The sequence below is a fragment of the Tamandua tetradactyla genome, chromosome 6 (assembly GCF_023851605.1).
Source record: "Tamandua tetradactyla isolate mTamTet1 chromosome 6, mTamTet1.pri, whole genome shotgun sequence".
In the NCBI taxonomy this organism is placed as follows: domain Eukaryota; kingdom Metazoa; phylum Chordata; class Mammalia; order Pilosa; family Myrmecophagidae; genus Tamandua; species Tamandua tetradactyla.
Window position 1 is genome coordinate 173,966,396 of NC_135332.1, and position 17,062 is coordinate 173,983,457.

A 17,062-nucleotide genomic window follows, 5' to 3' on the forward strand; every position below is an offset into this window, starting at 1 on the left:
CAATGTCAAGACTCTGGGAATCTGTATTTTTCATACTTATCCAGAGGACTCAAAGCACACTGAAGTTCATTAAAGTGGTAAACTTAAGACTCAATAGCAGAGCATAAAGTATATGGAATTTCAAGAATGAAGTCATGAATCTGAAAACAGATTCCAACATTTACTAACTGCATAATCTTGAGTCTCTCAAATGCTTAAGGTACCACCACAAGCTACCCACACCCACTGCTCACCCACCTACCTTACAGAGCTGTAGTGAGGAGTACATGAAGCCAAATGAAATTGTCTTGTAAATTTAAATGTTGGTTACTACATATACCCAAGTGAAATAATAAGAACCCGGCACAGAATACACTTACCATGAACAGAAAGAGTTTAAGAGTTAGTTGCCTCCCTCAACAGTTTTATTTTCTAATTTCCATTATACATGCGGAAAGTAAACTTCAGGGGCTCCTGCCTCTATGGTTCTTTTTATCCCTTTCCCTCAAACACAGATAATTATGTGGGAGGCTTCAACACCATCTTTCACTTATTGTCACTATCTTCTTTTGCCTTAGTTCTATAGAAAAAGTCAGATATAGAACTATCCTTAAACTTTGAAGAATAAAAGTACACTCTGGGTTTTTAAATTAAATTTAAATGTAAGCCAAATAATATTATAACCTCCCAGACTCCAACTACTTCTTAATTTAAAAAATATTTCCAGTCACTTGCTAGCTTTGGAGAGTCCCAAATCATCAAGTAATGGGCAAATCATCTTTTAAGTCAGAGAAATTATATTATCCATTAAATATCCATGGTCAAGATGTTATAGTGCTGAGATTTTCATTTAAAAATATTCCAACATTTTAAGGAGCTTCAATAATTAAATCAATTATGTCTAGGCTGAGAAAAGACATCAAATGACTTTATTTTCATTATAAGAAATACACAAAAATAACAAATCTATATTTGGAACACAAACAAGTATTTACAGTATATTAAGGGAAAAGAGCTGGGAATAAAACTGTTTGTAGTACAGTAGTATTTTGTAACACTTATAACTATTATAGAGAGCTATGCCTGTCTATATGTGTAAGGAAAACATTCTGGAAGGATATATACCAAAATGTCAATAGTGGTTTATCTCAAAATGATGAGAGATGATTTTTTTTCTTTCTTTAAATTTTCCTGTTTTCTGAATTTTATTTATAATTAGTATGCATTACTTTACTTAAAAAAAATGAACAATAAACAACCCCTGCTTTAAGAAGGACAGAAAGTGAAAGCCAGAATCCACAGCTAAGAAATGAAGTTGCCACTCCCCCTGCCTTATTTCTCTCTTACACGTACACCCACACACAAATAATACTTCCTTATAAAAATATTATAGTCAAAACTAGGAGCAAGATTACCAATAAGCAAATGAAATGTTCATATTTCTAATCTGAAGATTTACAGTCATATTCTTTATCCTCTTCACATTTTGAAGCAATTTCCTTACCAGTTTTTCTAAACATAGACATATGCACAAATTCATAGACATCTACTCACCTGAGAGCATTTAGAAGACCTTCTACACTATTAGGAGGCTGGTCCTTAAGAACTTTGATACAACCTTTCATCTAAGGAGAAAAGAGAACAAAAAGATAAAACATTTGTCTTTTTCAAACAACATTCATTTTCAAAATAGCAATACTTAACAATAAGCTAGGTCAAAAAATGGGAAGTTTTAGGTTGTATATATGTTACTAGAATAAAAATTTAAAAACTAAAACAAAAACCCCATATAACTGTATAACATAACACAAAAGACTGAACCCTAACATAACTTATACAGTTCTTAATTATAGTAACATTGTTTCACTAATTGTAACAAAGGGACCATACTAATGTAAAATGTAAAATTCTGTACTTTCTGCATATTTCTGTAAACCTATAACTGTGCTAATAAAAAATTAGTTTTTTAATCTAGTAGCGGTGGAATGAAAAAAATCACAAGTGCAATTATACTTTATAATCCTTAGAAAAAACAAGCAAAAAACAAACAAACTAAAGCAGAACAAACAAAATAAACCAAGCCCCACAACTATGGAAGTAGTGAGAGATTATATATCAAACATGTTAAAATAATTATTATTAGGAAAAAACTACCAAATATGTTATCACTTTTACATTGTCAACAAAAACTTTCTGAGAACTTCTGTTGTGCACAGTATTTTTTAAAAAGGAAAAAAGATCCCATGCCTGTAAAAAGTTCAAAGTACATCTGCAACAAATGCAGTCTTCAATCAGTCAAGCTGATGGTATCACCCCCACTAGTGAGAAAACAAAGGGCCAGCTAAGGGAAGGCTCCCTGGAAGAGGTGGATTTAAGTGGAGTTTTAAAGAGTCCAGGGGGCATGGCTTGACAAGGAAAGAAAACACTTCTAGACATAGCTCCAAGACAAAAAATTGATCACACAGAAGACAGACAGGACTTTTGCAGGGTTGAAAGGATTTACCAGGGCGCAAAGAGAGGGCCCTGAGGGCCAGGATGATTCACTGGGCACTCAGAGGCCAGGCAACAGGGACTTGTCATGGTTTTTAAAAAAAGGGAACAACTGAGTGAGACTGTATTTAAGAAAGTCTAATACTGGTTATTGTTGGAAAGGACAGCATAGTAGAAATAACCGGCTTTGGAAGCCAGAGAAATGTAAGTTCAAAACTTTGCTCTACCTACCATTCACTATAATTAAATTTCTTAACTTCCCTAAACTTTATTTTCTTTATTAGTAAAGGAGAAATACCACCACCTACCCTTCCTAGACTATTTTCAGAGTTAAATGGAAGAATAAATGCTAAATTCCTGGGGCACAGTAATCAGTAAATGCTAACTCATTTCTCTTCAAATGTGATGAATGTGAGAGGAAAGAATTGCTAGATCCTGAACTGTGACTGGAAAACTGGAAAATATTTCTTACAAAAGGTTAGAAAGCTGATGAACTGATATGAAATGATGAGGAGAGAAATGACAAGAGTAACCAGAAAAATACTGTACTTCTAATATATACTTTTATAGAGACAAGGAAAGTAGAAACCCAGGCCATAGTCACAAATTATTATAATTGGGGGGTGGGGTAAGTCAAGTCTTTAGCCTCTTTTCATTACATCACTCTACGACTTTTTATATAAATTTGGAAATAAATTTTTTGTTTGAAATGGCCTTTGGCCAAAGGCATTAAAGGGCACAATAAAAAATTTCCTGTATCTATCTATTTTTATGGCCAAATATGCAATAGGTCTACTTAGGAGTGTGAGGTTTCTTCTGTACTCCAAAGATAATACATATTTATCCCTCAACTGCCTGCTCCTCCTGTTTATGTGCTACAACAGGACAAGAGACCAAAATCCACCACGAATATAACGTAAAGTATTAACCTGCACTCTGTGAAAGAGTCTATTTTGCCAGCTCTTTAAAAAAAAGTTCATGAATTTCCAAAGGAAATTCTTTGGAATTACAAAAACAATGTAACTTACATCAATTTTTGAAGTTTTGGCAAATGCTCCCACTGGATGTACGTGGTCATAGAGTATTATGACGCCCACCATGACCCGCAAGCAGAATGACACTGTCTCCTCATTTGTGAATCTGCTTCTGTACTCCCTGGAGGGTAGAAACGTATGGGTGGATGAGGCACATCACAAAACTCTGTAATGAGTAGATTCAACTGACAGTTGATGTTGCAAGCCTTACCTACCTACCCATCAATCTCCAAAAGAGATACTAACATTACAGCCCTTTCTCCACAATGAGATCTGAGAGAGATGACAAAAGGGACAGTTTTCACCCACATATTCTCGTCTCTGTTTTTAGTACACTGACTTCTTCTGCTTGGCAGAGATCAATGTTAGAGAAATCAAATGTTCCTAAGTACAAGTTTGGGACGTTATAATTAATATTATAATAATTATTTCTGTTGTTGCTATGTAATATATGTAAATTCATTATTATGTTAGGGAATTCAGGCCTGTGTTGAAAAAAATAAAAACTGAGAACTAATATTAACAGAGAAAGGGAATACGAAGTACAACTGTAGCCTACTAGCAAAAAGGGGAAGTTCTTTACTGAAAGGGATAAAGAACATTTGAGAAGCAAACAGAAGAAGCTGTCAAACTCACCCCCTTCAGCCTGACAAAATCTCCATTCTGATCAATTTACCTTAATCTCACTAGCCTGAGGCACCTGAAAACCAACTGAACCTTATGTCTCACCTGAGCTACAATTATGTTAATTTTATTTATGTATTATGAACATTCACTACCTCGAATACTTAATTTCCACCTTCTAAATATGAAATGCTCAGTACATGTTAAGATATATCAATCATCTCGGGATTACTGCTCAAAGGGAAAAACCGAGGGACTACTCACGGTGTCTCGAGCATGACTCTGCACACACTGGCCATGGTGCTCAAACAATCTGTAGTATTTTCTATTGGTAAATTTTTATTCTGTAAAAGCATATGCAGAACAAAAAAGTTAAAGTGATAAAAAAGTATTACTTAAGTGTAATTTAAAACCTAGCATATCATGAAAAATCAGCCACTTTAAAATCTGGTTACTTAAGCCCAATTTTCTAAAAAATCATGTTACTACCCAGGCACTGTTCTATACTCTGGGGCTCCAGCTATGAGCAAGAGTGACAGCCTCCCCTCTTCCAAGAGGCACTGACCGACATTCTCGCTGGCTGGAGAACGACACCTAGGCAGACAAGGTTCAGATGTTGTAGAGCCTTGTAAGCCATGGGTATTGGGAAGGCATTGAAAATATTTTAAGCAGGGAAGGAAAAGAACAGGATTTAGGTTTTAAGAAGTTCACTTGGCTGCTATAAGGAGAAAGGAAAGTGGGGCAAAAGTGGAGGAAATAAGAACAGTGAGAATAGGAACACAGTAGTCTGGGTCTGAGGGTGGTGGTTAGAACCGGAGAGGGAGCAAGAGAGGGCTATGTCTTCAGACTCAGCACATATTCTGGAGGGAGACCCATCGGATAAGAATGGATACAGGGGGTGAGATGAAAGAAATATAAGATGACAATCCCTAAATCTGTTGCTTTCACAATGGAACTAATAATTCAGATAGAAAACACCAGACAAAAGGAAAAGAAAATTCAGAGCTTGGTTTGGTCACGAAATCAATGAGGTGTCAACTACACATCCACAGGGAGATTGAAATAGGCAAGTGGGTGAGCAAAGGTAGCCCTCAGGGAAGGGCTACGGCTCCACATGAGATTCTATCAGCTTTAAAATGGTAATATTTAAAGTCATGGGACTTGTTGAGATCATCAGATTTAGTCTTACAGGTTCAAAATAAGCAATAAGCTAGATCTTTCAACTGTGATAAAAAAAAGTAAATGATGAAAAATTCAGTAGCAAAATTAGAGCAGTAAAAGCTATTTCATATAAGTTCTACCATTAAAAAGTACTTTAACCCAGAAAAGCATTGTTTGCAGGCAGCTAGAACAATAACAATATAAAAAATAATTTCCTTATAGCAGGCTTACCTCTGATACAAATTTTGTTGTGGCATCACTTAAGGTTTTCAGCATTGGAGTTGCCTCAGCATAAAACAAAGACATTCGATTTGCCAATTCATTATTTACTTCATTTTCTCCTTCTGCCTGTATGTGAAGAGCACTTGGCATCAGTTCATAAATTATTAAATACGAAAACATTTATAAAAGAACACATTATGTGTCATCATAATCTTGTTAACTTAGCCTAATGAGTACTCTTAACAAATTCTATTTTTAGACCTTCAAGTGCAGGTAACACCTAAATGTTCCTTAAACTAAAAGATTAAAAATTATATTAAGCATTTTTAAAAGAATAATCACTTAAAATATTTGAAATGATATCAAGCAACTAAATAAAAATTTGACAGATCTGCCTACTATAATGCAAGAGACTGCTAAATGTTCTGGGGGGTAAAAAGATGATTATAACATTCATTGTATCCTGCTCTTCTGCTTTATGAACACACAAGTACCCACACACAGCCATAACATGCTAGAAAAGGACTGCAAGAAAGATTAAGTGAGACTGGAAAAAATTAAGAAGGATTCATGGAAGAGAGGCTTTCACAGGTGATGATGAGCAGGTATACAAGGAATTTTAACCAGGCAGAAGGAAGAGCACATTTTCAAATCACTCAGTAGAATGCAGTGTAGTAGGGATGTAAATGGTGAAAGATGAGGCTGGAAAGGAAGTTTTGGGTCAGATTGCGGAGTGCCCTGGATCTTAGCTTAAATTCTTATTTTTCTTCTTATATAACGGGGAGTCATTTAGAGTGTTACAGGAAAGAAAAGACAAGTCAATTTTCCAGAGAGAGTTAACTGATGATAGAGGGTACAGTATACCAGAAAGGAAAAAGAATCACACAGCTATAGAATGACTGCCAAAAACAGATTGCGAATGGGGCTCTCACTGATGTAGAATTACTAGGAGATGAGGAAGAGATTTGAAAGATATCTCACTTGACAAATGACTGAATTTACCTCTAATTAAAGAGGGTAAAAAGACTGCATAAAGGTGACTTTAATGTTTTTGGCCTTGAGTAAAGGCATTTGGTAATCTTAGAGGATTAAGTGTTTTGCTTTTATTTTCTTTTACAGGGTAGGTATGACAATGACAGATGGTAAGCTCAGCTTCATGCTAGGCACTGTGCTATGCAAAACCAAACTAATGAAAATAACATGTTTCATGGAAGGGAAATCTTTCCCCCTCACCAGCAATCTTAAGAGCAACCATTTCATAAAATACTTATTCAAAGAAAAAAAGATGCCCCCTCCCCTTTCTTTTAAACTTCTCATGTCACTTATTGTTCCCTTCACAGTTAGAATATTTCTCAATCTGCTATCTATTTGAGGTTAGAGCTGATCTTTGAAATTTCTTGTTATAAATTTTAGTTATCAGAGTGTAGGTTCTCAAAATACCTAGAGAAAAAGATAGTATTTTTTTATATTTAAGGTTTTACTTAATGGTACTTAACTCTGGAAGCAGAAAAAGATATTAAACACTTTGAGAAGAGGAATCAAGAGGTTTACAGTCCTAAAGAACCCAGAAGAGGCTATACTAGTTATGGAACACACATGAAATAATTTTCTCCAACAGCCATATAAAGTTCAGATGTGTAAAAAGCCATGACCTCTCATTCACCTCTTACCAATACTAGTATTTCTCCTACCCCAGGTCAATTTGCCCTTCAGACTTATTGTTCTAAGAATATAGGGACAAAGTACCCATACCCACTTATTCACAAAAATTTTGTACAATTAAAATGAGAACAGAGAAATTTTGTAATTTATTGAAGTACTCCTAGGAATCTGAAGGACTGAGAGGAAAAATAGGTAAACACCATATGGTTTGCTACATTTTGTTCTCTCCTCCACAATAATTAAGTGGTTTCTTATTACTAACTTTATTACTAGCTTTACAATCATCAGAATGAATGAGCAAATTAATGAATGGATGACTAAAAACATAAAACTGAAAAATCAAGAGCTGAGTTATTCTTACCAACCCATAATTCAAAGCATTAACTTACTGGAACATTATTAATCCTCATACGACTCAATGTTCTTCTGTAATAACTGAAGTCATTCTGTATGGCAGGATTTGTCATCTAAAGAAGACATTTATGAGAGAAAAGTATATTAAGTAATAAATGCTAACATAAAACACAGATGAAAAATCTACTAAATAGTTTTAATTAGTTCTGTAACATTCCCAAAGTCATACTACTATTTTAAGAACTACAACTGATATCATCCAAGATGACTTTTTATACTTTAATTAGGTAACGCTGCATAGCACTTACTGAAAATAAGACTATGTGACTATTTCAGTCACAGTTACAATACTTTCCTTCTTCTTTTCAATAATTTCAGACAATATACTAACAAGACTGCTTACAAAAAAGAAAAAAAATGATATTATCAAATAAACAAAATGAAAACAAAAATATATGTGTATGTGTTTTTCAACTATTACAATAAAAATATGTGTATTTGTTCAACAGAGCAATCTTTAAAAGAACCAAAATTTTATATGTAAATCAATTGTGCTTAACGTATTAACAAAAGAGAACCAGCTGTTATCTATGATACAAAAATGTCTGAGTTAGGAATCCAATGTTTCTACTTTCTAGAGGAGATAACTAAGGCCCTTATGGTCACAAAATTGGTTACTGACAGAGCCTCAGCTTCAACTCAGTTCTCCTAATACAAAATCTAGTGCTCATTCCATTATGCTCATTCTTTCTAAACAAAAGAATATTTACATTTATATTCTAGCTTAAAAAAGCAAATAAAATAGTTAAACATTTTTATACAAAAGAATGCTGGAAAAAACTAGGGATCAGAAGAAAAGAAAAAAAACATTAGAAAATACGGTCAATGTTACTGTTTCAGAGAATTTTAAAAATGAAGTTAAATGAAGACTGAATATTGGGTCATTTCCTATTTGCTAAGTTATATATCAAAAGACCCTCCACTATTTCTAAATACAGTTTTCCATTTTTCCTAAGGTCCAGTAGACATTACTTCAACACACTCTGACAGGCTTTGCCTCCTAGTGTTCACTGAAGAATCAAGACTTTCATAAAATCAGGGCAACAGAAAATTCTACCTTGAGTTCATCAAACCGGAGTGTGAAGTGAAGAATTTCTGCAAACTGTTTAGCAAGAGCCTGCTCTCGCTCTAGATGCTGGGTGGGAGAATATGGGGTACTTGTCAAGGCTCCTAGAAGACCCCTTAATGCTGCTTCTAAAGAAAAAAAAAAAAAGGTTAAAATTATTAGTTCTTGGTGTTTTTCTGATATTTGTTTATTAAAAAGCATACAATCCACAAATGTTACGATTTCTATTCCCATAAATTTTCTTTATAAATCAGATTACCTATATATACATTGTATATATAATAGAATCAAAAGAAAGTTCAAAATTTTACCATTCTGTTGAATATACCCAACTGAATACTGTTTCCAAGTGGGAAAAAACTTAAAAAGGAACAAACTTAATTTTATAATTCTGCAAACTCAAATTCGAAATAATGCAGAATGTGAATTTAAATTAAATATCAGGATCAAAGGGTAAATTTTATATTACTTGCATTATTCCCATACAGTAAGGAATTTAGCTTTATGAAATGGTAATTGTTACCTACAACTGAGGAGCTTCTTTGATGGTAACTGTACATATAGTCAAATCTATATGGATATGTGGGCCATATATCCATTTGACTATAAGAATATACAGTCAAATCTGTTCATGGATGAGTAAATTATCAACTCCTATATACTGAGATTATGCTGTTTATTGATAAACACAAACTTTCACTTACTGAAAGAGAACAAAAGATCTGGTTTAATATCATTTAAATATTATATTTACGTGTCTTAGAGCTTGGCATCTCAGGACTGTAATACAAATATTCAATTCATTACATAAGCAAAACAGTCCCTTTGAAATCAGTGCTACTTTTAGATGCCAAGCTATTATATACTGGGTTTAAACGTGGAAATACTGATATTTCTGTAAATTAGTTACAAATTGTAGAATCAAAAAATATTAGATTCCATTCAGAGAAAACAAAAGCTTAACGAGTTAGAAGACAGTCTAACACTGATAATGAAATACCAGATTAATAATAAATATTTACTAATGCAAATTAAAACTATATATAATGCTAAATTGAGCCAATTCCACAGAGGACACAATGCATTCTCCCTTCAATTTTCACCACCAACTACGACATGAGCAACACTTATCCCATTTCAGAGATGACTATACTGAAAACGAACATCAAAGTAAAGGTGATCTACGGACCGGACTCTGCAGTAAAGTTCTCTAAAACAAAATCATGTGGCTATGAGTCTTAGAAGAGGATGATGAGAAGGAAATTAATAGGCTATCAATTTGTACAGTAAGTGTGCTGCATGAAACATCTCAGAGTAATCTGGGCAGAAGATAAAAAAGTATTTGCAGGGATGTATGGGTAGTTCAGTGGTAGAATGCTTGCCTTCCATGTGAGAGACCCAGGTTTGATTCCTGGACCATGTATTCCCCATCCCCAACACCAAGCCCCCCCCCAAAAAAAAATTTGCAAAGACTCCCTGAGAGATGGGAAAATGTGGAAATATTAAACTTCCCCACCTGAGGAATTCCTTACATTCTTGCAAGCACTGGGGTCTAACAATTTAATAGGCCAAGCCCTCAATCTTGGGGCTTCCCATTACAAAATTTACTCCTGCAAAGGAGAACTAAGCCTACTTAAAATTATGCCTAAGAGTTACCCCTAGAGAACCTCTTTTGTAGCACAAATGTGGCCTCTCTCTGTAAGCCAACTCTCAGGTAAACTCACCACCTTTCCTCAATACATGACTCCCTGGGGTGTAAATCTCTCTGGCAACATGGGATATGATTCCTGGGGATGAGCCGGGCCCTGGCATTATGGGATTGAGAAAGTCTTCTTGACCAAAAGGGAGAAGAGAAATGAAACAAAATGAAGTTTCAGTGAATGAGAGATTTCAAATAGAGTTGAGAGATCATTCTGGAGTTATTCTCATGCATTATATAGATAACCCTTTGTAGTTTTTACCAGAAGGAATACCCGAAACTGCTGAACTGTAATCCAGTAGCCTTGATTCTTGAAGATGACTGTTTACACAGCTTTAAGGTGTGACTGGGTGATTGTGAAAACCTTGGGCAACACTCCCTTTATTCAGTGTATGGACAGATGAGTAAGAAAATAAAGATAAAAAATAAATAATAGAGGGAGATAAGGGGTATGGGATGCTTTTGGTATTCTTTTTTTATTCTTAATTTTTTGGAGTAAAGAAAATGTTCAAAAATTGATGGTGGGGATGAATATACAACTATATGATGATATTGTGAACCACTGATTGTACACTTTGAATGATTATATGGTATGTGAATCTATCTCAATAAAACTGTACTTAAAAGAAAATAGGCTACCTTAATGCCAATGAAATAAAGGCACCTAGAAGAAAAATGCAGGAATCAATGCTATGTAAGAAGGTTGTCAGGAAAAATAAAGAGGACAGGCTGGTCCACAAACCTGAACAAGGAAAATGGGGGAACAACTGAATGACTAGGAAGAGGAGGCCCTGGGAAGAGTTCCCTTTTAGAGATAAGAGCCATTTATTCTCACTAACTGCTATCTACCTAGTGTCAAAGACCCCCCCCCCCCCCCCCCCAGTCCATGAATTCTCACAAGAGAATCCAAAGGATAGGGACTGCGAGGGATTTTAAGACAACTGCAATTTTTTTGCCATGTTTTTCAATGAGAGATGGGAGTTTGTGCCCCTTCCCCTTGAATCTGTCTTCCCCATGATGCTAAGTGAACAGAATATGGCAGAAGTGACAGTCTTCTACCAGTTCCTGGCTCTGTCTTTGAGAGGATTGGAAACTTCTACTTCCTCCCGTTGAAACAACTGCTTTGGACACTTCCTCTTAAAATTCAGCTCACACGCCATTAAAAGTCCAAGCCAAACCAAGATGTCACATGTAGACACTCTGGCCAACAGCTCCAGCTGAACTGCTAGCCTGGTAGAATCTCTGAATGACTATGGCCTCAACCAAGTCACACGGAGCAGAAGAACTGCCTGGCTGAGCCAAGTCAATCAAGAAAATAGTGAAATAGTAAACTGGTTGTTATTTTAAGCTACTAAATTTTGGGGGTGGTTTGATGCACATCAGTAAGTACTGGTAGAAACGAAATAAAACTGAAGAGAAATGTTTCAGCCCTAACTTGTCTTGTGAGCTGATTCTAATCTGGGTAGATGTCTAAATCCTGACTTGCTCTTTTGTGACTAGAGCCTATTGCCTTGACCTCTCCCCCCACCCCCCCAACAGAGGTATTAGGAACCAAAAGCTCTAATTCCTAATACTGTGGGGGTGGGGGCTGGGGAAGGAGGGGGGATAATCACAAATAATTTTTAGCATATAAACACAGGAGACCTAGTAAATATTGTCCCTAGAACCAATGATGACTTTGGTGAGAAAACATAAATTCCATTTCAGGATTCAGTACTGGTAAACTTACAACTAAGAGATTTGATTACAATGATTATAGTTGCTTGCTTTAGGATCTTTTTTTTTCTTCAATTTTTTATTTTCAGTGGTAGGTAAAAAACAAAACAAAACGGTATAATGTGTGTGTGTATGTATATACATATATATATATAAAACAAGTTGACATTTTAACCATTTTGTGTGTACAATTCAGTGGCATGAATTATACTCACAGTGTTGTGCAATCATTACCACTACCTATTTCCAAATGTTTAGTTGCCCCAAGCAGAAAACTTTAAGCAGTACCTTCATATCACACACCCCTAAGCTTCTGTTATCGCTAATGTACTTTAAAAATATATATTTTTATTGGACAAATCTTCATAAACATACATTCTATACACACTGTACAATTAATGGCTCACAGTATCATTACATAGTTGTATATTCATGACCATGATCATTTTTTAGATTTGCATCATTCCAGTAAAATAAAAAGAAAAAAACTCACACATACCATACACCTTACACCACCCTCTCACTGACCACTAGTATTTTCATCTACCTAATTTATTTTACCCCTTACCCCCCCATTATTTATTTATTTTTATCCATATTTTTTTATTCCTCTATCTATACCCTGGATAAAAGGAGCATCAGATACAAGGTTTTCACAATCACACGGTCACATTGTAAAAATTATATCTTTATACAACTGTTTTCAAGAATCAGTACTACTGGAACACAGCAGAAGAGTTTCAGGTACTTCCCTCTAGCTACTCCAATACACCATAAACTAAAAAGGGATATGTATAAAATGCGTAAGACTAACCTCCAGGATAACCTCTCAACTCTGTTTGGAATCTCTAAGCCACTGAAACTTTGTCTCATTTCTCTCTTACCCCTTTAGGTCAAGAAGGCTTTCTCAATCCCTTGATGCCAGGTCCTAGCTCATATCGGGACTTCTGTCCCACGTTGCCAGGAGATTTACACCCCAGGAGTCATGTCCCATGTAGGCAGGTGGACAGTGAGTTCACCAGCTGAGTTGGCTTACAGAGGCCACAAATGAGCAATAAAAGAGGTTCTCTGGGGGTGATTCTTAGGTCTAACTTTTAGTTGGCTAAGCTTATCCTTTGCAGGAATAAGTTTCATAGGGGCAAACCTCAAGACAGAAGGCTCAGCCTATTGATTTGGTTGTTCCCACTGCTTACGAGAATATCAGAAATTTTCCAAATGGGGACACTGAATATTTCTTCCTTTCTCTCCAGCCCCACAAGGGCACTTCACAAATACTTCTTTACTCACTACCCAAATTACTCTGGCATATATTGGGGCATCACACTAACCTGGACAAAACAATAAAACCTCATGCTCTATTCAAGATTCCATGTGTTTATGGCATTCAACTAAACTGACCATACAAGTTAAATTATAAATTTTGCACCAAATAAACATCTCTCCCTTTGTTCTCACACAGAAGATGAGGTTTTGAAATATGGACAATATCATCCTTAACCCTGTATTCTGATAAACCTTAGTCCTATTTAGATCAGCTTCCTTCATAGCTCCATTTGAAGTCTAATCCCTTTTTCAACTTTTTCAACATACTTTAGGATCATGTGAATTGATTTTATCAACTTTGTCCAGTGAAAAAGGGCCAACATGCTGGATGGACTCATTCATCATGACCCCTGGAGGTAATCTCTATACTAAGCCTCCGGGGCAGGAGGAAGACTGAGCAGAGATGAAGCAGTTTGTCTGCTATCCACACACAACGTTACCTCAGGTAGTTGGTTCAACAGGTACGGTTCTGGGTCCTCAGGACGAAATAAGCAAGTTTCCCAGGCCAACAAGATTAAACTCTTCTCACCAAACCTTAGTATCTTCCGGACTAGTAAGGTGATACCGATACCTTCCCTCTAAAAGTATGCAAAACTGGCAGGGAGTCAGGGTCCCTCTTCTGCACTACTACCCATTGTACATTGGTAATGCTCAGCCCAGACAACCCTCTCCCTGGGATTCCAAGATTCCGAAGGACATTGTACCTCTCATACCTTGATAGTTGTATGGTGCTCCCTGTACTACGTGTGTTGTTTTTTTCCTCATCTCTGGCTCAACAGTGAGGAAGGAGGAGAATCAATGAGCGAGTTTAGTGGATATAAAGTAGAGGACTCAATGGACTGAATGAAAATCTAGTTTGGATACTAACGCTCAGAGAAGTTAAGTGAGGTGATCGAGACCACACAGCTAAGGAGTGGCATCAGGATTCAACACACGTCTGCTTGTCTACAAAGCCTAAAATGCCTTATTACTCCTTCTCGTAAATATCCAACACATATTTGATATATCAGATATGTGTATACATTAATCATTCACTTGTTCGCTCACTCAAGAAACACTGAGTCTCCATCTATGCAAGCAGCCCTCACCTATCAGCAAGGAAACTGGAAACATTATTAAGTAAAGTACTAGACAAGAGATCAGGGGTAACTGACCAGATTTTAATTGCAATCTGCTCATAATCTTACAGAAGCTCCTAGTACAATTATGAAGGTTCATCAAGGTTCCCAACAACAGCACGGAAACTGATATCTCTTGCTATTACTTCTTTTGGTTTAATTCTCTACTAAAATGGAGCACAGCACACTTAAAGGGACACACACCACCAGCATGATTAATTTCAATGGTTAAACTATAAGAAAACATTTAAGCCCCAACAGTTTTGGCCTATTTTATAAGTATTCTTTTTTCCATGGCAAATGCTAAGGGACCAGGGAGAGCTTGAATGGGACCTGTGCACCATCAAAACCTCAAATGCAGTTAGGAACTAGAAGCACAAGGAAAATCCTCTAGTAGTCAAGAAAGACAAGATTAAAAGACCTAGGCAGACTGATGTTACAAAGGTTTACAAAGCTAGACCATACAGATACTTGATCAAATAGCAAAAAGGTAAAGGAACTGATTTTCATGCTTTGGAAAAGAAATCCTCCCTTTTTTATTAAGAAAATGATAATTTATGCAAATACTTCCATCCAAATATTAGTTGTCTTACCACTGCATATAACAATCTGTACTGCATCTAAAGCAAAAATAGTAATTTGCTTACTATCCTGAAATACGCGTTTTTAAAAATGGAACCTCCAACTGTAAATTTCAGCCTTGAAACAGAAGTTGCAAACACAAATAGCTAACCAACTTATATAAAGGAAAAAGAAGAGCAAGATAGAAGGAAATAGGAAGTGGTAGCGATCTATAGCAAACTAGAGAGCACATGGCTTAAATGAGACAGACTTGAAGCTGCCACAGACTCCAGCTAACTGAAATGCAGGTCCACTGTTGCCTAAGCTACTTATTTTTCTAAAACAACTGGAAACTTATGTAATTACCAATGCTTAAACATGGCAACTAAAAAATTATGTAGACCAAACAAATCACATCTGGGGTCCTTAACTCACAAGCAACCCAGCCCCCAGTTTGACTTCTCCCTTATGGTATGTTTTTCTTAAGTTTTTATGTATTTACTTTAGAGTATGTAACACATTTATATAATTCAAAAACCAAAACTGTATAAAAAGTATATGTTAAGAACTTGAAATATTTCAAATTCCTGGCATGCATCTATACTGCTCTTCTCTGTACCCACAAATTCATTTAAAGTCCTTCAAATTTATATCTTCCTAATTATACAAGGAACTGATATCTAAATCCTACCTCCTCTGCCTCCTACATTTTCAAAGAAGGGAATTCCAATTTTCCTTACTTACAGCATTCAAAGTTTAATTCTGCTTCTGGAATAATTTTTCCATGCATGGAAATAACTCCCTATGATTACTTTGGGTATATGGTTAGCTTCCTACATCTTTTCTTCTATAGCTTTAGATACATAAATGGATCATACTCAGATCGGATTTTAAGAATACAAAAATCTAAATAACCCAAGGGCCTGAAGTTTAGCTCCTCTATATGGGAAAAGCTCTGCTGCAAAGCTTGAAAGAAATTCAACTGAGTGGGTCTCATACCACACTTTAGCATGCCAAAAAAAAAAAAAAAAAAAAGTCAAAACAATTTTCTTGGGGAAAGTATAATTTGTAAAGAGAAATGGTTTGCATAAATTTAAGACCTATCTTTACAGGAATGATAAGAATGCTATGTGGCATTTATAGTCTAACATGTTTACTTTACATATACAACATGTATATTCAATCAAATTCAGCAATGTGAATATAAAATACTCTCACATCTGGTATTGTCTTTTTCACTAGGAAAGTCATAGTCACAAAACTTTTAACTTACCTAACCTCTGAGAAAATTCATAAAATTTCTTTAATTTGCCTACTAGTGGAACAACTGCACCCCATGCCTTCTCTTGCAACTTCTCATCTGCTGGATGCTGGATTGCCTTAAAATCCGAATAATAAAAATAGTTAAGATTTTATAAAATCACAACATAATTTTTCACATTAAAATACAGGTTTTGGGTGATGCAACAGTGGCTCAGTGGCAGAATTCTCATCTGCCATGTCGGAGGTGCCTGCCCATGCAAAAAATAAAATAAACACAGGTTTTACCAAACATATGAAACTCTACTATAAATCTCTAAAATTCAGAGTCATGGACCAAAATGCTGAAAAAGCCTTCTCAACTCCATGGATACATTAAACATATTACAATATACTCTTTGCTATCCTTGCAATAGGTATGAATATATTGGGGAAAAACTAAGGACACAATATATATTTGTCAACTATGTTATGCCTTGGTGCCTTTTAGATTTACAAAAATAACACATTTTATATTGCTACCTCCCATATATCAGAAAAAAACTGTTGTAGTATTTCTTTCTTAAATAATTACTTTGGTAGAATAAAAGGGAACCAAAAAAGTATGGCAAGAAATTAAATAAGAAGCCAACTCCAGGAACAGGCTGAGAACCTTTCAGTAATTCAAATTCCAGGATCCAAATGAGCTCTAAAAAAGCCAACCAAACACTTAAGAATCTAAATCAACCAGAAA

The 17,062-nt window shown here is 35.5% G+C and overlaps 1 protein-coding gene across 10 annotated transcripts in view; it reads right to left on the minus strand.

Annotated features, from left to right (window-relative positions):
• Window positions 1-17,062, minus strand: part of CYRIB (CYFIP related Rac1 interactor B) — a 197,033-nt gene that overhangs the window by 3,621 nt on the left and 176,350 nt on the right. For all 10 annotated transcript variants that reach the window (XM_077167657.1, XM_077167663.1, XM_077167664.1 and 7 more), the window contains 7 exons: window positions 16,343-16,448; window positions 8,644-8,780; window positions 7,562-7,639; window positions 5,520-5,636; window positions 4,392-4,471; window positions 3,498-3,624; window positions 1,534-1,604 (listed from right to left, as the gene is read on the minus strand). In XM_077167657.1, coding sequence (XP_077023772.1) covers window positions 1,534-1,604; window positions 3,498-3,624; window positions 4,392-4,471; window positions 5,520-5,636; window positions 7,562-7,639; window positions 8,644-8,780; window positions 16,343-16,448 — 716 coding nt within the window. The remainder of the gene's footprint in view (window positions 1-1,533; window positions 1,605-3,497; window positions 3,625-4,391; window positions 4,472-5,519; window positions 5,637-7,561; window positions 7,640-8,643; window positions 8,781-16,342; window positions 16,449-17,062) is intronic.